Source organism: Tursiops truncatus, chromosome 18, assembly GCF_011762595.2.
Source record: "Tursiops truncatus isolate mTurTru1 chromosome 18, mTurTru1.mat.Y, whole genome shotgun sequence".
NCBI classification, from domain to species: Eukaryota; Metazoa; Chordata; class Mammalia; order Artiodactyla; family Delphinidae; genus Tursiops; species Tursiops truncatus.
Genome location: NC_047051.1, coordinates 8,213,346 through 8,235,408, shown reverse-complemented (window position 1 = coordinate 8,235,408; position 22,063 = coordinate 8,213,346). Strand labels below are relative to the sequence as shown.

At 40.5% G+C, this 22,063-nt stretch overlaps 1 protein-coding gene across 1 annotated transcript in view; it reads right to left on the bottom strand.

Moving 5' to 3' along the window:
- Window positions 1-2,319: 2,319 nt before the first annotated feature.
- RXFP2 (relaxin family peptide receptor 2) overlaps window positions 2,320-22,063 on the bottom strand; it is a 47,747-nt gene continuing 28,003 nt past the window's right edge. The window contains exons 13-18 of the mRNA XM_073795481.1: window positions 21,943-22,014; window positions 19,704-19,775; window positions 15,737-15,966; window positions 14,720-15,130; window positions 6,799-7,017; window positions 2,320-3,573 (exon numbers count right to left, since the gene is read on the bottom strand). Of these exons, the coding sequence (XP_073651582.1) occupies window positions 3,314-3,573; window positions 6,799-7,017; window positions 14,720-15,130; window positions 15,737-15,966; window positions 19,704-19,775; window positions 21,943-22,014 (1,264 nt within the window). The 3' untranslated portion in view covers window positions 2,320-3,313. The remainder of the gene's footprint in view (window positions 3,574-6,798; window positions 7,018-14,719; window positions 15,131-15,736; window positions 15,967-19,703; window positions 19,776-21,942; window positions 22,015-22,063) is intronic.

The following is a 22,063-nucleotide window of genomic DNA, read 5'->3' as shown; positions in this document are numbered from 1 at the left end:
GTCATGTAGAGAAATATCCTGAAGACCAGTGTAATGAAATACATGGAGTAATAGGTTTCAACTAGCTTTCAGGGCTTTGGGAAGTATTTCTCAAGGACTTTGAGATCTCCCACTGAAAAGCCATTTAAAAGGAGAATCATCTAATTTCATTTCATTTTCCTGGTCAGAGATAAACATTATCATTATTAAATATACATCTTCTGTCTTTCATAAACAAGATGTCAGACAACTGACATATAAACAGAAACATACATAAACAGATAAATATATAAATAGATACACAGAGAGAGATCTTTGTAATCATTCTCTCTTATCTACCAGAATAAGGAAATAAGACACAAATACTTATGTTCAATGTTTTGTTTCTTGAGTAAAGTTGCCTAAGTCTATTTATTAAATAGAACCATATGCCCGTTTACGTTATACTGCAAAAACTAAAAGGAAATATGTCTTACATGTATTTCTTGTTAATTTTGGCAGATACATTTCCTTCAGACTCCCTTGGAGTAGTTATCAAACGATAGGGTGGATATGATTGATGTGAAGTCCTTACCATTTCTCATCTCTAACATGTGCATTCTCTGGATTTCTGCACTGCTTATGAACTTGAGGATGGGAAAGCAGAGTGAAGAATCACCTGGGGTGAGATAAAAATCTTGAAAATGTGGCATGAGTAGATAGGTAGCAAATCACCAAATGCTAATTTGATCTGGCAACCGAGTCATCCTTAGGAGACAAACACTGGGGAGATGGGTCTGCTTCTGTGGCTCCTTGATTTTATAGAGACCAGGTAGATGAAGCCGCAGAATTGGGGTGCAAGATGGGATTGGGGGAAGGTGATACTACTATTTATACAAAAGCTCAGATATGCCTAATTTCACTTAAAGCACCTGACCATCAAGAAGCTATTTCAGCAACTGTAACTGGCATAAACTAGTTTAACTTTAATTAGATATAAAACTTAAGAATAAACCAAAGTGATGTAGAAAAGCTTGGCTATGTCTAGTACAGATAAACCACTAAGCCTCTCTTTGCACTGATGTCTGAGGTTCCATATTGAGTTTTTAGAATATCTTTTTCTTTTCAAGACAAGATACGTTATACACAAAGGCATAACAGGATGTGGATCAGGTAATTTGCCCTCACCCTCTCCTACTCAGAGATGGCACAGTCTGTGGCCTCTTAAACTCTGGAGTGACATTTAATTGATGTTTATCTTGTCATGGAAAATGGCTCACGAACAGAGGTGGTATTTTCACAACCACATAGAAATACTGGGTTTAGAAAACAAGTCTGACCCAACACAAAAGACTTCACTCAGCCCAGATAAAACACTATCATTAGCTAAAATCAAACGTATTTCTGATGGTTTTCTATTTATATAGCAGTATAGAATAAGACTGTAAATCACTAAGCCATTAGAATTCAATTTTATACTATTTGTCATGCTGCTGACCAACATAGAGCTTCCATTTTTCCGTGAACTGTGCTGCCAAATTCCCCGGTGCATCTGACCTTGTGCTTCTCATGTCCAAAGCTCAACAGTAAGAGCGCAGACATTCACAAACACCGCTCCCAGATCCTTGCCTCCCGGCCCATGCCTGAGGCTCGAGAGTGGGAAACTGGGAGACACATTTGTGCTAAGATTGAGATACCCTACGCTCGGGGTCTAGTCCTTATTTATGCTTTTGACGTTGGGAAATATATTAGAAATAAATCATGTGATGTTCAAGGACGGGCAAAGGACATTTAAAAAAACAGACAAGTTGGGAAGCAACTAATCATAGTGAGGAGATAAGACGGAGGAAATTTTGAAACTATAAGGCAAAAGCGTGGCCTAGTCAATGGGTAGGGACATTATTTCTAATAAGAGTGAAAAGATTTCCCTGATGTAAGAAATATCTCACTTGATCAAAATAAAGGAACTCCCATGATGGTTTTAGTCAATATTAGATACTGACAGGTAAATTACCGACACAGCTGTGATGCAGAAACTCTGGGATTCTTTCTTTCCTGGATGCTACTGGATAAAAGGGCATCTCATTTAATATGCAGTAGGAGGTGATGTGGAGTTCTTAGTCAGCTGCTTACATTTCATCTCATTAAAGGAACTCAGAATGAAGTGAAGAGTAAAGAAATTAAGTTACTGCTTCATGCTTTGAAAGAGGGGGGAAGAGAAAGAAAAGTGTAAAGAGGTGTCTTGTTAACTGCGGTGCTGTGTTTGTTTCCTAGTTATATTCTCTACCAAGAAAAACATGGGTAACAGTCAATAAGCCCTATCTGTGGTCTTTATTGAATTTAAAATAATGTATAGACAAATGCAAAATATAATTTTATTTACCTGATTCTTTTTTTTTTTTGACATATAAACTTTCCATATAAAAACATGTCCAGGACTTCACAACTACTTTTTTCAAAAAACAAATCCAAACTTACCAGCCTTTTGGTTGAAAACAACAGGAATTGATCTGAGTCCAGTGTTCTTAAATCCCCCTTAACCCTTCTTATCTGTGTGTTCTATGATGGCAGAACTTGCCAGCAATAGGGATACCGCTCTTAAGAAATTATACTTTAAAACATATTAAAATGTAGTTTTTGGCAGGTGGAGTGCCCAATTTTCCTTTATGGCATGGGCAACCTTAAGAGAAATATTTTGAGAGCTCAGTTCTTCTCACATTAAATACAAGCTGAAAAGGTGAATGGTACTAGGCAAATGGTCAGCGTGCCTCTCTGGTCATATGTTCGACTTCGAACCTTGTATGAAGTTCTGCTTTCAGAGCCGCTAATCCACGGGCCTCCATAGGGCAGGACTTGAGGTGGGTGGACATCTCGGAAATCCTTCGCTATCAGTTCAGCAGGATGCTGATGATTTCACTTGACGTTGAAAAAGCAAGGAGAGAGATGTTAGGCTTATGCTATTCCCGCCACGCTAGCGTTAGATGTCGTGACTGTTTTTATTTTATGGACAGCACAATTCAGTTTAAAAACAGACCACGCAGCGCCAACGTGTGGGCATCCGCTGGTAGGTTGGCCGCGTTGACGAGCTAGAGAACAACTGCTTATCAGCCTACTCTTTATGACTTCACTTGTGCATTTCAGGCATGTCGGTGAGGAGAACTCTCAGGTACAGTTCTCAGCCCGGCTGATAAACAGTACAGCTGCCACCGGAATGCAGGGCCTGACATCATCCTGCCGTGCTGTCTGTGCAGAAAGGGTCGCCGTTGGTAAAGATGAAAAGGACTGCAGATGTCATCTTCCAAATGCTGTGCTTTTTTAGGTAGTCCATTGAAAGTCCAGTGCTCCAAAACCAGTACTAGGAAGCTGGTTTCACTATATTCTCCTCGAGGTTTATTTTGTTCAAAACCCCAAGTTTCACTGAAGACGAGTCATCGGCCCACACGATGGATGTAGACAAACTTTTTTTTTTAGTTCTGAAAATCGATTTCCTCTGATGTTTGTGCAGCAGCTGTTTCAACTTGTCTTTGAAAAAGCTGGTTGTGAGAGTGTAGAGGATTGGGTTCAAGGCACTGTTTACTGGGAGGAAAAAAATGACGACCCAGGAAGTGATTGTTTCTGAGAAGGAAACGAAGTGTGAAAGAAAGCTGAGGTTTTCATAGACACAAGACACGTAACATTTTATAGTCAAAGCTACTTTTGAGACGGCTACATGGCTCGTTTACGTCCTCTCTCACCTCATGGAAAAGCTCTCTGCTGGAAGAGCACGGGAGCTACGAATTCAAGGTCCTACCACCGACTTTTCTGAGTTTCAGAAACGACTTCGCACGTTGTTACGAAACAACGTGGGAGGAGATATGTGAAAACACTTCATACACTATAAATTGATACATAATGTATTTTTCTTGTTTTCATTGCCCTTTCTTATAGTAAAATAAGAAAATGAGGAAATAATTCATAATCAATAGGACAGTGTCCAGAACTAGAAGGTTCTGGTCCAGAGTCAGCTCTGACCTTGGTCTGAATTTCAGTCCTGAAGGTCTTCCTGCCCTTCCCTCATATCCCCGCTGCTATATTCAGAGTGCAGTCAGAAGATTGGAAGAGCAAAAAAGAATATAGCTCCGAACTCAACGAATTCCTTCTGTGTGAAGGCTTACAAAGGTTAATAGAATATTAAGGGAAATATGCCAGAAAAAGTGAGGAGAAATTTTGGATGGCAGTGTCCTTTCTGAATTCAGTTGTCCCTCAGTATCCACCATGGAAGTGGTTCCAGGAGCTCCACAGACACCGAAATCCACAGGTTCTCAAGTCCGTAAATAAAATGGCATAGTATTTGCATATAACCTATGCACATCCCCCGTATACTTTACATCATCTCTAGATTACTTCACCTAATACAAGGTACAGCCACGTAAAGAGTTGTAAATACAATGTAAATGCTATTTGCCAGCACAAGGCAAATTAAAGTTTTGCTTTTTGGAACTCTCTGGAAATTTGTTTCCAATATTTTCCGTCTGCAGTTGGTTGAATGCATGGATTTGGAACGCAGGGCTACGGAGGGCCGACGGTACATCAGTTGCTTGGTTAGGATGAAATCTATTTTCTCCCTTAAACAGAGCCTGCTCCCAGGGTTACACACTTCTTAGCTGTGTGCCTGTGGGCAAATCCCCTAAGCTCCCCAGACCTCAACTGCCTTATCTGTGAAAGGGGCTGACGATAACTTACATGACTGAAGTCAGTGAGCTGGGCCGGCTCTGCGGACAACCATTTTCAGAACCTGGGGTTCTCCAGTCCCACCACACTCTGCTGTCTCCTCCCCCATCTTCAAAAGTCTGAGAACTGCCATCTCAGGTGAGAGCTGGACATAAGCCTAGCATCCTTCCTCTCCCCCTCTCCTCTGTGACCCCCTCCTTCCCTCCCCATCCTGTAAATTTCTTATCCTTCAGACACTGTTGCTTGTTCTTCTCTTAGCCCTGCTCTGTTCCCTACATCCCGTCTGTTCTCCCTCCCGTTTACTTTTCCACTTCTTCTCTGACTTTATCTGCCCTTTCCTCCTTCCCTTTGATCTCTCCCTTCTCCTTTTTCTATGTTTGCCTTTCCTCTTTTCCACCCCGTCTTCTCTTTCTTTTCCTTATTTCTTTTTAACTGGAAAGAATACGGAAGAAATACGTTTGTATTTAGCATACCTTAGATTTATTAAATGAAGTTTTATATTACTATATTATCTGTCCTTAATTAAAAAAAAAAATTAGATATGAACAGTTTGTGACTGAAGAAAAACAGTCAGTTGTTTTTTGTCTGTTGTGTCCCGAAAGGAGGTTGTGATCAGGAATGAGACTTCCTGTTTGTCTCAGGATGACTCACTGATGTAAGGTTAGCAGGTAAGTCCTGAAATGGGAGGGCTGAAGCCAGCTTATCTTTGGGGCTGAACCCATGTACTCTCAGTGACCTACCATGATGGAGCAGACCCCAGAGTTCTTGGAGGGTGGGGACAGTGGCCATTTAGGTCCATGAATGTAGCAATTTCTACAACACCATGGGGAGTTGGGCAAGCGAGCAGGGGCTTAGTCAAGTGTGGTAAAGACTTCTCTCCTAGGTGCACTGAGGTATTCAAGACGAACCTCAAAGGACTGAACTATAAAATGTAGAGAAAGACCAATGTGTGGCCCAACAACATTTTCATGTTTTTTTTTCCTGTTCTAGTTCCATATCATGATCTAAAATGTCTTAGACTCTCTCCAACAATAATGATTACTACCCCTGCTATCAGAAAACCTTGTTGTGGGACTAAGCTCATAGGTTAAGGGGATGCTGCAAATGTTGTATGTCATTTTGCAGTGAGGCATTTGGCAAGGCAGAGGGACATAAATAGTTGCAGGTGTTTGTTACTTGTACATTCATCACTCTTTTATAAGGGCTTCTGATGTGTCAACACCATGCTCGACACTTCTTTTGTTTTTATCCAAAAGATTTCATATTCCATGGAATCTCATGATAAAGTCATACAAATAGAATTTCACAAAATCGATTTATCTTAGGCCTATTGTCAGAAAGTTTAGTTAAGAATAAAATAAGATGACTGTTAAAGATGTTCCTCTGGTACAAATCCTGAAAACATCTTCTACCAAGATGAAGAAGACAATTCCTGCCCTGGAGGAACACTCCAAATAGATTTGCAATAGGCTGAAAAAGTGAGTTGAAGATGATCCCAAAGTTTGTTTCCCTGAGGGCTGGGCAAAAGCCCTGGGTGGACCCTAGGATGGCTACAATTTCTAGGTCCCAGAAAGGCCTTCAAGCAAAATCCTAACTAATGAAAGGTGATTTTCTCTGGTTGAAGTAGGGGTGTGGCCTTTTAGATAGGCACGTTCATGGAACATTAGACCTCCACAGGGCACAGTGTGACAACCACGTGGCTAGGGCCATGAAATAGACCGGCGGTTCTTAATCAGGGGTGTGCACCTTAGAATCACAAAACACCCACGTAGAGGCCTTGGCCCCTACAGACTAAATTCAGAGGCCCAGGGTGGAACCTGGACATGTATATTTTGTGTTGTTTTAGGTACTCTTGGTGAAGCATCACTACGTAGGCCAAGTGGAAGCAAGACACTAAGACTTAGTTTTCCTCTGTCTCCTGTGTTTTTGTTATTCTTGTCTGGGTTGCACCATTACTCGGCTCCTATCTTAGAATACTGATTATAAAACACTTAGGAAATCCTAAACCTTTGTATTCAAGTTGTAGGTATTTATGGAGAACTTACTATATGTGACAGACTGTATTCTCGCCTCGTCACACAAAGGGCATAAGAAAGCACAACGTACTTGGGAATAACAGAAGGGACTGACCTGGTATTTCCACCCGGAAGAGGGAAAGGATTTTAATTACAAATACAGGAATCCAGCAGATGGCATCAGAGAACACTATAAAAAAGAAACGGTTTGCGACGGCCGCCTCTCTTCCAGTGTTATTCCTCACTTCTGAAGTCTGCAAGGCAGTTTTTTGAATGGAACAGAACATAATAGTATAGGAAAACACAATGATGAGAAAAGCCAGCAAATTCACACCTGTTGGGAAAAGCACACCTCTTAACATCTCAGGTGTATAAATCAACAGTAGAAATACTGTGCTACTTAGATGTTCAATATGGTGCCTCTTCCCCTCCCCTGTACTTCCAGGAAGCATTCTTGTTATAAGCCCAGTGGTAAATCAGCTAAAACCCTGAATCCAAGGCTGTAAACTGGAACAAGTTAAAAAAACTGGGTTTGTCAGATCAAAAAGATATTTTAAATACATAAACACTTTTCCAAGAATTGTAGACTTTGAAATTCAGATCTACGTATATCATGAGGTAAATTTTAGCTTTTTTAAAGCAGGAAAACAGCTATTTCATTTTTAGTTCTCTGCAAATTCAAACCTTAAGGGATTACTGTAATCACATGCACAGCTCAAGAAATCAATACGCCCCTATCCCTTTAACTTATAAATATGAAAAAGATATCCTTGGAATATCAAGAAGACAACAGCCTCAGAAACATTACTTTTTATGATTTTTGGTTTTCAAAAAATAACACATAGGACTAAAATACATTTTTATTTTTTCTTCAGATTGCCCACAGTAATCTAAACTAAAATTCAGAACCTTTGAGACTTGTTTTAGAAAAACAAGGAATAACAGAAAAACTAAAAATTCAACTACATAAATTACTCTTTTAGGGTCAAATATGTTCAGAAGATTCTCACTTATCATTATCGTATAATGCTGACTTCTTTGTTGCTCTGTTATATTCTTGCTATCATAAAAATCCTAAAACTGATCATCTTATTCCTTATAGTGAACATAAAATTTCCATATAATTTCAAAGTTATTTAAAAAATGTTCATCTGATTAGACTGTATGTAAGACTGGTGAAGTCTAGGGAAAAATTCTACAAATTCAAGGTGTTCCATTGTTTTTATCCAAAAGATTTCATATTCCATGGAATCTCATTATATATTCATATAAATAGAATTTCACAAAATTAATTTATCTCAGGCCTATTGTCAAAAAGTTTAGTTAAGAATAAAATAAGGGAGGAGCTTCAAGATGGCTGAAGAGTAAGACGCGGAGATCACCTTCCTCCCCACAGATACAGCAGAAATACATCTACACGTGGAACAACTCCTACAGAACACCTACTGAACGCTGGCAGAAGACCTCAGACCTCCCAAAAGGCAAGAAACTCCCCCACGTACCTGGGTAGGGCAAAAGAAAAAGGAAAAAACAGAGACAAAAGAATAGGGACGGGACCTGCACCAGTGGGAGGGAGCCGTGAAGGAGGAAAGGTTTCCACACACTAGGAAGCCCCTTCGGGGGTGGAGACTGCGGGAGGCAGAGGGGGGAAGCTTCGGAGCCGCGGAGGAGAGCATAGCAAGAGGGGTGCGGAGGGCAAAGTGGAGACATTCCCGCACAGAGGATCGGGGCCGACCAGCACTCACCAGCCCGAGAGGCTTGTCTGCTCACCTGACGGCGCGGGCAGGGCTGAGAGCTGAGGCTCGGGCTTTGGAGGTCAGATCGCAGGGAGAGGACTGGGGTTGGCGACGTGAACACAGCCTGAAGGGGGCTAGTGCACCACGGCTAGCTGGGAGGGAGTCTGGGACAAAGCCTGGACCTGCCGAAGAGGCAAGAGGCCATTGTGTCGGGGTGCGCGAGGAGACGGGATTCAGAGCACTGCCTAAACGAGCTCCAGAGACGGGAGCGAGCCGCGGCTTCAGCGCAGACCCCAGAGACGGGCATGAGACACTAAGGCTGCTGCTGCAGCCCCCAAGAATCATGTGTGCAAGCACAGGTCACTCTCCACACCTCCCCTCCTGGGAGCCTGTGCAACCCGCCACTGCCAGGGTCCCATGACCCAGGGACAACTTCCCCGGGAGAACGCATGGCGTGCCTCAGGCTGGTGCAACGTCTCGCCGGCCTCTGCCGCCGCAGGCTCGCCCCGCATCCATACCCCTCCCTCCCCCCGGCCTGAGTGAGCCAGAGCCCCCGAATCAGCTGCTCCTTTAACCCCGTCCCGTCTGAGCAGGGAACAGATGCCCTCAGGTGACCTGCAGGCAGGGACGGGGCCAAATCCAAACCTGAGCCCCTGGGAGCTGTGTGAACAAAGAAGAGAAAGGGAAATCTCTCCCAGCAGCCTCAGGAGCAGCGGATTAAACCTCCACAATCAACTTGATGTACCTGCATCGGTGGAATACCTGAATAGACAACGAATCATCCCAAATTGAGGAGGTGGACTTTGGGAGCAAAGATATATATATATATATTTTTTCCTTTTTCTCTTTTTGTGAGTGTGTATGTGTATGCTTCTGTGTGTGATTTTGTCTTTATAGCTTTGCTTTTACCATTTGTCCTAGGGTTCTGTCTGTCCGTTTTTTGTGTGTGTGTTTTCTTTTTATTACTTAAAAATTTTTTTTTCTTAATAATTATTTTTTCTTTTAATAACTTTATTTTATATTATTTTACTTTATTTTATCTTCTTTCTCTATTGCTTTCTATTTTTTCTCCCTTTTATTCTGAGCCGTGTGGAGGACAGGCTCTTGGTGCTCCAGCCAGGCGTCAGGGCTGTGCCTCTGAGGTGGGAGAGCCAAGTTCAGGACACTGGTCCACAAGAGACCTCCCAGCTACACGTAATATCAAACGGTGAAAATATCCCAGAGATCTCCATCTCAATGCCAAGACCCAGCTTCACTCAATGACTAGCAAGCTACAGTGCTGGATACCCGATGTCAAACAACTAGCAAGACAGGAACACAACCCCATCCATTAGCAGAGAGGCTGCCTAAAATCATAATAAGGCCACAGACACCCCAAAACACACCACCAGACATGGACCTTCCCACCAGAAAGACAAGATCCAGCCTCATCCACCAGAACACAGGCACAAGTCCCCTCCACCAGAAAGCCTACACAACCCACTGAACCAACCTTAGCCACTGGGGACAGACACCAAAAACAATGGGAACTACGAACCTGCAGCCTGTGAAAAGGAGACCCCAAACACAGTAAGATAAGCAAAATGAAAAGACAGAGAAACACACAGCAGATGAAGGAGCAAGGCAGAAACCCACCAGACCTAACAAATGAAGAGGAAATAGCCAGTCTACCTGAAAAAGAATTCAGAATAATGATAGTAAGGGTGATCCGAAATCTTGGTAATAGAATGGACAAAATGCAAGAAACAGTTAACAAGGACCTAGAAGAAATAAAGAACAAACAGACAATGATGAACAACACAATAAATGAAATTTAAAATTCTCTAGAAGGGATCAATAGCAGAATAACTGAGGCAGAAGAATGGATAATGGACCTGGAAGATAAAATAGTGGAAATAACTACTGCAGAGCAGAATAAAGAAAAAAGAATGAAAAGAACTGAGGACAGTCTCAGAGACCTCTGGGACAACATTAAATGCACCAACATTCGAATTATCGGGGTCCCAGAAGAAGAAGAGAAAAAGAAAGGTACTGAGAAAATATCTGAAGAGATAATAGTTGAAAATTTCCCTAATATGGGAAAGGAAATAGTTAATCAAGTCCAGGAAGCACAGAGAGTCCCATACCTGATAAATCCAAGGAGAAATGCCAAGACACATATTAATCAACCTATCAAAAACTAAATACAAAGAAAAAATATTAAAAGCAGCAAGGGAAAAACAACAAATAACACACAAGGGAATCCCCATAAGGTTAACAGTTGATCTTTCAGCAGAAACTCTGCAAGCCAGAAGGGACTGGCAGGACATATTTAAAGTGATGAAGGAGAAAAACCTACAACCAAGATTACTCTACCCAGCAAGGATCTCATTCAGATTTGATGGAGAAATTAAAACCTTTACAGACAAGCAAAAGCTAAGAGAATTCAGCACCACCAAACCAGCTTTACAACAAATGCTAAAGGAACTTCTCTAGGCAGGAACCACAGGAGAAGGAAACGACCTACAATAACAAACCCAAAACAATTAAGAAAATGGTAATAGGAACATACATATTGATAATTATCTTAAATGTAAATGGATTAAATGCTCCCATGAAAAGACACAGACTAGCTGAATGGATACAAAAACAAGAGCCATATATATGCTGTCTACAAGAGACCCACTTCAGACCTAGGGACACATACAGACTGAAAGTGAGGGGATGGAAAAAGGTATTCCATGCAAATGGAAATCAGAAGAAAGCTGGAGTAGCAATTCTCATATCAGACAAAATAGACTTTAAAATAAAAACTATTAGAAAAGACAAAGAAGGACACTACCTAATGATCAAGGGATCGATCCAAGAAGAAGATATAACAATTGTAAATATTTATGCACCCAACATAGGAGCACCTCAATACATAAGGCAAATACTAACAGCCATAAAAGGGGAAATCGACAGTAACACATTCATAGTAGGGGACTTTAACACCCCACTTTAACCAATGAACAGATCATCCAAAATGAATATAAATAAGGAAATACAAGCTTTAAATGATACATTAGAAAAGATGGACTTAATTGATATTTATAGGACATTCCATCCAAAACCAACAGAATACACCTTCTTCTCAAGTGCTCATGGAACGTTCTCCAGGAGACATCATATCTTGTGTCACAAATCAAGCCTTGGTAAATTTAAGAAAATTGAAATCGTACCAAGTATCTTTTCTGACCACAACACTATGAGACTAGATATCAATTACAGGAAAAAATCTGTAAAAAATACAAACATATGGAGGGTAAACAATACACTACTAAATAACCAAGATATCACTGAAGAAATCAAAGAGCAAGTCAAAAAATACCTAGAAACAAATTACAATGAAAACAGGACCACCCAAAACCTTTGGGATGCAGCAAAAGCAGTTCTAAGAGGGAAGTTTATAGCAATACAATCCTACCTTAAGAAACAAAAAACATCTCAAATAAAAAACCTAACCTTACACCTAAAGCAATTAGAGAAAGAAGAACAAAAAAAAACCAACGTTAGCAGAAGGAAAGAAATCATAAAGATCAGATCAGAAATAAATGAAAAAGAAATGAAGGAAATGATAGCAAGGATCAGTAAAACTAAAAGCTGGTTCTTTGAGAAGATAAACAAAATTGATAAACGATTAGCCAGACTCATCAAGAAAAAAGGGAGAAGACTCAAATCAATAGAATTAGAAATGGAAAAGGAGAAGTAACAACTGACACTGCAGAAATACAAAGGATCATGAGAGATTACTACAAGCAACTCTATGCCAATAAAATGGGCAACCTGGAAGAAATGGACAAATTCTTAGAAATGCACAACCTTCCAAGACTGAACCAGGAAGAAATAGAAAATATGAACAGACCAATCACAAGCACTGAAATTGAAACTGTAATTAAAAATCTTCTAAAAAACAAAAGCCCAGGACCGGATGGCTTCATAGGCGAATTCTATCAAACATTTAGAGAAGAATTGTCACCTATCCTTCTCAAACTCTTCCAAAATATAGCAGAGGGAGGTACACTCCCAAACTCATTCTACGAGGCCATCATCACCCTGAAACCAAAACCAGACAGAGATGTCACAAAGAAAGAAAACTACAGGCGAATATCACTGATGAACATAGATACAAAAATCCTCAACAAAATACTAGCAAACAGAATCCAACAGCACATTAAAAGGATTGTACAGCATGATCAAGTGGGGTTTATCCCAGGAATGCAAGGATTCTTCAGTATATGCAAATCAATCAATGTGATACACCGTATTAACAAATTGAAGGAGAAAAACCATATGATCATCTCAATAGATGATAGTTCTTTTGCCCTTTATCTGGGCCTTTTCCCTGGCTGTGGGTCTCTAGCTCCTGGAACACGACCTCTGCCTTCACTTGGCTAATGTGTCCTCATCCTCTGGGCCTCCGTTTGGATTCATTTCTACTGGGATGTCTTCCCTGATCCTCAGATCTGGGGCTCCTAGAACATCCTGTACTCCTCCTTCGTGGCATCTGTCAGCTTGTGACATGAGGACGTGTTTCCTTGTCTTCATCCTTCTTTCTGGCTGCAGATCTGTGGGGCCAATCTGTTTTTTCTCCAGTTCCCCAAATAGTGCCTGGCCTATAGGAGGTGCTTAATAAATCCTGTCTGAACCAATGAATGTACAGTAGTGTGTGTGCATATGTGTGTGTGAGGGAGAGAGGGTTTCCACGAAGTGCACCTATGCCAGGAATGGCTTACAACATTGTAGGTGTGCATAGCCACGAAAAAATGGCTGTCAAATAGGGTTTATGTGAGGAGTATTATTAAAATGGTGCAAATAAAGTGTTTTCTTTTTCAAAGGAAGAAGAGAAGGAATAGATGGAGAATAGCTGGGAGGGGTGGTTAGGACTATTTTGTGATGGGCTTTAAGTGACTAATTTAAAATTGACCTTGGTTGTAGGGAGTTCCTGAAAGTCTCTGAGCAGAAGATACTCAGTCCTTTTGGTACTCAGGTAGTGAACAGATAAGTAGGAAAGAGAAGACCCCAGAAGCCAAAAGACCAGTGAGGGCTAATGTAATAATTCAGGGCAGAGGTCATAAGGCTTTAAGCAAAGGTGACAGCAGTAGGTAGAGACTGGAAGAAAGAGAAGGCAAAGGTGTATTTTGAGGGAAAAATATTTGATGAAAAAGAAAGGATGAGGACTTCTCTGGTGGCGCACTGGTTAAGAACCTGCTTGCCAATGCAGGGGACACAGCTTCAATCCCTGGTCCGGGAAGATCCCACATGCCACAGAGCAACTAAGCCCATGCACCACAACTACTGAGCCTGTACTCCAGAGCCCGCGAGCCACAACTATTGAGCCCGCGCGCCTAGAGCCTGTGCTCCACGACAAGAGAAGCCACCGCAATGAGAAGCCTGCGCACCGCAACAAAGAGTAGCCCCCGCTCACCACAATGAGAGAAAGCCCGCGCACAGCAACGAACACCCAAAAATAAATAAATTAATTTAAAAAAAAGGTAACGAATATTAAAAAAAACGAAAGGATGATGGAGCTTATTGACTTCTTAGTTGAGGGGACAAAATGAGAAGGGAGAATCAAAATGATAATACTGCCCTAGTTAAAGAGGGGACATGGGAATGGCCTTAGTTTTAAGCAAGAGAGATACCTACTAGACAATTTTAAAAGTCTTTTTAATCTTTAAGGGCTAAACTTCTCATTCATTTGTAATAGAAAAGGTAGCGTTTTCTTTTCTAAAACCCTTAATTCTCCCTCTTTAATTAGGGAGAATTAAGAAAACTAAAAAGCAAGGAGTTTTATTAAGCACCCTTCCGTTGCTGACTTTGGAACTGCATTTACAAAAGGTAATAAACCTTCCTGGTATTTCCATTCAGATAATCTCCTGCTAATCAGTTTCAAGAATTTTATTATTATTTATTTAGCTCATATCTATACTGTAAAAAAATGAATTCAAATAACTTGGTAGCGTCACAGGACAAGGCAGTGAACTAGAATTCCTCCAGCTCATTGCCACTTTGTATGAACATGAAATCAAAGGGTCTTACAGATAATAAAAAGATCATTCAGAGATCCTGACAGTATGTGTTTGCTTTCCACACTAAATCTCTATAATAAAAAATTTAATAAAACCTCCTATAAATACACAGCAAGGACTTTTCTTTAAAAAAGGAAACAGTCTTGACTATATTTATTTACTTTCTGAAATGGAGAACTATGGCTTTACTGAAATCCATGGTATTGCTACAAAAATAACGTTTGTCCAGGAAATGAAAAATATAATTTACCTAGGAAAATTCCAAGAGAATACCCTTTGCTTCCAATATCTTCTGTTTGGTCATAATAAAGTGGGAAACATACTCCATTTTTTCCATAAAAGTTTCCAAAATAATCCTCCTTCCAAAATGGAATCACAGCTATTAAAAATCCCACAATCCAGATGCCAATGAGGATGACCGAGGTCTGCCGTTTTCCAGGACGGATGTTACTGAAGGGAAAGACGACGGCCAGGAACTTCTCCAAAGTCAAGTACGTCAGCAAGAGGACGGAGACCTCGGTGGACAGCATGGCCAGGAAGCCCAGGAGGCGGCACTGTAAGCTCTCCATCCACAGCAACGCGTACTTCTGATACTGCCCGCGGTATTTTAGATCAAAGAAGCCAACGAAGAACAAATAAACACCCATCAGGCAGTCCGCACCTATTGAAGAGTCATAGAATGTATGTTGGTAGTTCCAGCATCTCCGTCTTAGTTTTCTGATTTAGGTCTGCTTCCTTCTTCCTGTATTAAATGAACTACTGGAAAACCTACAATAGTGCCTAGAAGCCAATGGGCTTCAAAAGGTGTACTATTTCTAAGGTACTACACTGCATCTTTGTTTTATAATTTTGAAAAAAATGGTGGTGGGGAGATAATTTGCAGGGGAATGGGGGGGTCTAGGTTTTAAACAGTAAAAGATATTACTAACATAGTTAATAAAAGGAATAATTTTCTGGGCTTGAGGAGCATGGATGCTATTGCAATTGAAGGTTAAACAAAACATAGTTCTGCAACCCACAACCTGTCCTCTATAATCCATCCCTTAACTTATCGGCTCCCTGTTACCCCATTTTGAAGACATAACTCACTGCAGATTCACGCAATCCAGAAAAGAGTAGCCAAAGAGAACAATAGTACCTTCATACTTTAAAAAAACTGCCCAGCATATATAATTCATATTAAACGCCATCTGCTGAATGCCAATATAATCTAGAGCACAGCTCTCCGAAGACATACTTAATTCATTTATATAGGAAACATACTTACAACAAAGGATTTTGATGGACGTAGCATGGGTCATGTTTTCAGCTTTAATGAAAGATCTCATGCCAATGACAAAAAGATTTCCAAAGCAGGTTATGAAAGCTATAACCCAGACAAATATTCTGAGGATATTGTTAGCCAAGAGGTCCTCAAATGAAGAAATGCCGTCAGTCAAGGGCATACATATTCGGACATGGGAAGCATAGGAGCAGTATCGAAAGTTTTTGAAATAACTAAAGTCAAAGGGAAAAAAGAGTCACTTTACAGCAATGACACAGAAACGACGGTTGCAGTCCTATTGGGGCTGCAGCTGTGTTAGGTATGTGGCTTCACTAGGCTTGGTTATTTTATTTTATTTTATTTTATTTGCGGTACGCGGGCCTCTCACTGTTGTGGCCTCTCCCGTTGCGGAGCACAGGCTCCGGACGCGCAGGCTCAGAAGTCATGGCTCACGGGCCCAGCCGCTCCGCGGCATGTGGGATCTTCCCGGACCGGGGCACGAACCCGTGTGCCCTGCATCGGCAGGCGGACTCTCAACCACTGCGCCACCAGGGAAGCCCCTAGGCTTGGTTATTTTTGTTTAGTAGTGATTATGTAATTACAGAGTTCTTCATTAAATATTACATTACTCTAGGCAGTGTTCTTCCTTTAAAGGAAGTTCTTCCTCTTCACCTTTAAAGGTGAAGAGCCTAAAGAACATAAGTATCTGCTGTGGCTTGTCTGAGGTGAGTCAGGGGAGGACATGAGAATGCGAAATCTCCAGGACTCTACTTTTCCCCATCACATTGGGTGACTGTCTAGGGTATTACAAAAAAGTAGATTGTCATTGTTAAACTGATCTTTAGCAAACATTCAGGGGCTTCAGTTTGGGATATAAGGGACCCACGGAGTAGCTCACTAAAAACATTCCTGTTGGGCTTCCCTGGTGGCGCAGTGGTTGAGAGTCCGCCTGCCAATGCAGGGGACACGGGTTCGTGCCCCGGTCCGGGAAAATCCCACGCGCAGCGGAGCGGCTGGGCCCGTGAGCCATGGCCGCTGAGCCTGCGCGTCCGGAGCCTGTGCTCCGCAACGGGAGAGGCCACAACAGTGAGAGGCTCGTGTACCGCAAAAAACAAACAAACAAAAAACATTCCTGTCTTGTACTTAGTTTTAAGTATATTCACTTAAACTAGCCTTCTTTTCCCTGATACAGGCAGGAAGGGAAGGTCCCTGAGACTAGAATTCAGTCTCATTGAAGTGAGGAGAAGCAGCTACCTTAAACACAGATTCCTTAATAGGGCCTGGAAGGACTTAGACCATTTCCATTTCCAGAGAAAAATACAGGCCTGTCTGTGATCAATGTGTTTATGGTCTAAGTGTGTGGAATCTTGAAGGGCTGGAATTGGGGAGATCATTTGGTTTACTGCCATTCTCCAAACCTGTTATGTTTAGGATTTTCTCCCATAAAACTCATTTTATTTTTATATTCGTTCACCACCTCTTTTAGTTCTTTTCTCTTCATCTAATACTTTTTGTCATCTGCCCAGTCAACTGCTAAACTAGCAAGTTAAAGAAAGTTTGTTTATATATTTTTTATATTTATATATGTAGATAAAATTGCTTTGGTAAAAAAAATTCCATTGGATACAATTAAAAGAGCAATTAACTGTTTTATTTTAAAAAGCCAATGTTCTCAACATATGAATACTATATCCTCTGCACTTTTTAAAAACTTCTGACGTTCAATATAATACACCAATTTAAAAACATTTGAAAGATAAGGTACAGCATGGTGATTATAGTTAATAATACTGTCTTGTATATTTGAAAGTAGCTAAGAGAGTAGATATTAAAGTTCTCATCACAAGAAAAAATTTGTAACAATGTGTGGTGACGGATGTTAACTAGACTCACTGTGGTGATCATTTTGCAATATATACAAATATTCAATCATTATGTTGCACACAGGAAACTATAATGTTGTATGTCAATTATATCTCAGTAAAAAAAGTGAAAATAAAAATAAAGTAGAAGAAAATTTGAAAAAAAAAAAGAGGCAGGGAAAAAAAAAAAAAAAAAGCTTTACTTTGCCCCAGCTTCCAGGCCTCCCATGATTGGACCCCTGGCTACCCTATCCGCCTCAGCGCTTCCCGTCCGTGCTCACTCCACCCAGACACGTCAGCTCCCTTCTAATTCTCGAAACAAGCCAGGCTCACCCCCTTCTCACTGCAGTGCTTTTGCTTTTCTCTCTTGCTGGAAGAATCTTCCAGGAAGCATTGTCTCCTTCCACTCAGGGCTGCCTGACTGTCACATCTCTGACTTGTAGGTGAACTACCTACATCCTCCTTCCTTCCCTTTATCTTGCTATACTTTTCTTCCCAGCATTTCTTAATGATTAATTTGTTAACTAGTTTACTTTCTGGTTCCCAAAGCTAAATGGAAGCTCCGTGAGGCAGACATTTCTCTCTCCCATTCATCCCTGTGTTCTCCCTGGCATGAGGGAAGTACTCAACAAATGCTTGCTAGATGGCAAATGAATGATGCATGGTTTAATGCTGGGTATGTCACACAGAGATATTGAAGGCTATCCCTGCCCTCAGGTAGCTTACGGTGGTCCAACCTCTCCTCCCACTGGGACCAGGGCACTGGTTGGCAGGTGGACGTGTTTCAATAAATGATGGGCAAGGAAGATGAAAGAAGAATCGCTAGGTCACTCAGTAGGGAAGTAACTAAGTTCACACATTTTCTGTTAATTGTTGGGTCCTTCTTGACCTCAACCTGCGGTTCATATTTAAAGCAGCAGCTTCTCCATCAAGTTCTACAAAGGTTGAATTTCTCTGTTCTAAGGAGACTTCACATTCTGCCTGCAGCAAGGAAATGAGAGCCTCATGAAATATTTATCGACTAGAGCCACAGAAAGAGAAGTTATGAAAACCATGTGGATATACATCAAATACTTGTCTTTGGGTAATCACACCCACTGCATAGACATAAACAAAATATTCTCCCAAAAGGTCACCTTCACACCAACCATTTCAGCCCCTTGCTGATCCCAACTTGATATCTTACATCGAATCCTCCCTATTGTTGTGGATAACAGTGGTTGATTTTTGAAGTCATGAACACATTAGATTACACAGTTGATAAAGAAATGATCATGTCATAAACTCCTATATTAAGACAACTTACACAGTGCACTTTAGCCAAATATATTAATGTGACTTATCAGAACCACTATAAAGATTAATTACCTCCGTTTTGCAGTGCACTCAGTAACAGAAACAACACCTGGAATTTATATAGCACCTTTCCTCTTAAGGGCTCAAAACTTAGAGTAGCTGACTGCTCACTCATGTGAGGTGAATTAATGTTTCCAGGTCTCCTGAGTATCATTAGCCAGTGACCTCATCTTGTGTCATATGTGGCATTCTGGTGCCCTAATCTCTTATTGGGCCTCAACTGGATAAACAGCATGCTTCCAGAGAGAAGTATCATTCATATCAGCACATCATAATATTGAGCTCTATTTGAACAGGGACCAAAGGTGACAAAATTAAAAAGTTCTCAATAAAAAGACTTTTCTTGCATAAAAACACATTGCAGGGGCTTCCCTGGTGGCGCAGTGGTTAAGAATCCACCTGCCAAGGCAGGGGACACAGGTTCGAGCCCTGGTCCGGGAAGATCCCACATGCCGCAGAGCAACTAAGCCCGTGCACCACAACTACTGAGCCCGCGTGCTATAACTACTGATGCCTACACGCCTAGAGTCCGTGCTCCACAACGAGAAGCCACCGCAACAATGAGTAGCCCCCACTCGCCACAACTAGAGAAAGCCCACGTGCAGCGATAAAGACCCAATGCAGCCCAAAATAAATAAACAAATTAATTAACTTAAAAAAACCCACATGGCAGTGACACATCAGACAGTTTAAAAGAGAACATCGGCAACATTTCACCATACTTTTTTCCCCATTCTTTCATACATACATACATGTGAGAAAGATTCTTCATGGGCTGAAACATTTGTGTGTTTATACTTGGAATCTCTATCCTTCCCAGGTCTCTGGAAAATATGCACAATAGGTTTCATGTTTTTAGGGTTTAACTTTCAAATCATTGTATTCTTTGTCAAGCTTAAAAACCATGCTTTAAAATCTTGTTATAAATTCAAATTAGGATGAAAATTTTACAATAAACTGCCTTAGAAAACTGCCATTTCTATTTATGCCTCCGGTAACTTGGAGCTGATTTATCACTTTCATATGCAGAACCACCTTCTAATAAAACACGTTCATTCATTTCTTTGATTTAAAAATGACAGTTGTGATTTGTATGATTGTGAAACTGGCTCTGTAGTTTGATTTTATAAAGCACGAAATATGAGTTAGAGGGTTTCAGACAGGACTTGATATTTTCAGCCTGAGTTTTGTCAGAATCTGGATTTAAATACAGTAATTTCTTCCTGGTCTATGTATCTTCAAGGTAGAAAACCATGGAAGCAATAATGAAAGGAGCTCCGATTCAGGACAATCATTTTCTAAGACAACAGTGGGAAGCACAATTCCTGTAATTCCTCCAACCCCATAAAATGTCCACACAGGGCTCCAATGATAACCCCTAACACTCTTCATTTATGCAGAAGCTTCTTCAAATATGGATTCTTAGAAGACACTTCAGGATGGCATGAATTAAGGGAGTCTGCCATGTTCTCTGGAAACATAGACGGAAAGAGGATAATCTAAAAAGATAGAAACCTTTTGCTTTTTAAAGGCTTATTTTGAAAGATGTTTGATTCTCACTCAGCTTCTTTTGGGCAAATCTGAATAAGGATTTCTGGACAAGGTTCTGAGTTTTCCTTTGCATACTGAGTCCTTTATAGAGGACCTTGGTGGTCAGAAATGAGACTTAGGAAACAATTCTACCACTGAATCATCACAGGGCCCCTCCTGCAGGAAACTCTGGAGTCCTTCTTAAAGGATTCCGTGCCCCCCTCTTCTTTCTTTTGCTCTCTAGCTTCTCCTGAACTTATCACAATATTACCATTACATGGATTATGTGATTATTTGATGAATAGTCTGTGGTTTTCAAAAGAGCAGAGGCTACTATATACTGAGTGCCCAAGACAGTGCTATGATTAAGTTGGTGGCTAATAAATGTTTGTAAAATAAATGTGTAAATGAATCTTTAGAGAAAAGAAAATGAGACATTAAAGAAAGAAAAGAAATGAAGGAAGGGAAGTATGGGGTAAATAGTTACTACTTTGACTTTTCAGGACTTGAGGTTATGGGGAGGGGGAAGGGTGAGCTGTACTTTGACTTTTCAGAAAGGCGTGATGTGTAACTTGATACTTTGCCTTTCGGAATTCAGTACGTAGTGAGTGAAGAGAAGATCATTTTGTCCACATCTTCTGGCTTCTTGAGAGCAGGAACCAAGTCTTTTTCATCATTGGATGTTCACTAATATCTATTGAGAATCTAAATCTTGTATTAATTTCCAACAGAAAACTATTTAGCAAGAATAAAAAGCGATATTAAGGATTGGTCTTTGGAATTAAATGAAGAAAGGCTTTGGGCTGGGATGAGGTAAAGTAATATGCACTCTGTGGGGAAAAAAAACCCCAAACTTTAACCAACAATGGCTATTCATGGGAGAGGAACTGATGCGGTTCAACGAACAACTGGCAGAGTTCTTGGCACCATTTAAAATCTAGTATGTTTGAAATTTTAAAATACTAAACAATATTAATTGTCTGAATGTTCATATTTATGGGATAATATTTTCTTTACTGATTGAAAAGTAAAAAGCATGCTCTGAGGATTGCTATAAGTAGACTGTTGTAGGAAAGAAGAAAGGGAAAAAGGGAAAAAATAGAGAAGTCTTATATAATCTGCTATTTTTTTTTACCGACTGCTTAGTAACAAAACTATTGCAAATTTAATTCTTTGTGAAAACTGTAAGAGATTTTTCCATATGAATCCTGTTTTCAGGAAGGAGCTATATGTAGCTTCAAACACAGAAATGGTGTTGACACACACTGAATGGTAAAAAATGAGATTTTGTTGTCATTCGGTACATACTTGATGGTAATCATGATATTAACAACTGTCTGAGGATGCATGCTCAAAGTAAAAGCCCTCCTGTGTGTCAAATACCTGTTTAAAAATAAATGTGGTCCTAGGTAAAGCACACACACTAAAATTATAATCAACATATGGTTACACTTGACTTACAGAGACTGAAGCTGTTTAAGACTTTCAAACTGGTTCTTGTGGAGATACAAAAGAGGATTGGACGACAGATTCCTTTTGCACCATTAGAAGGGAGGAGGAAAGAAGCATGAGGATATTATTA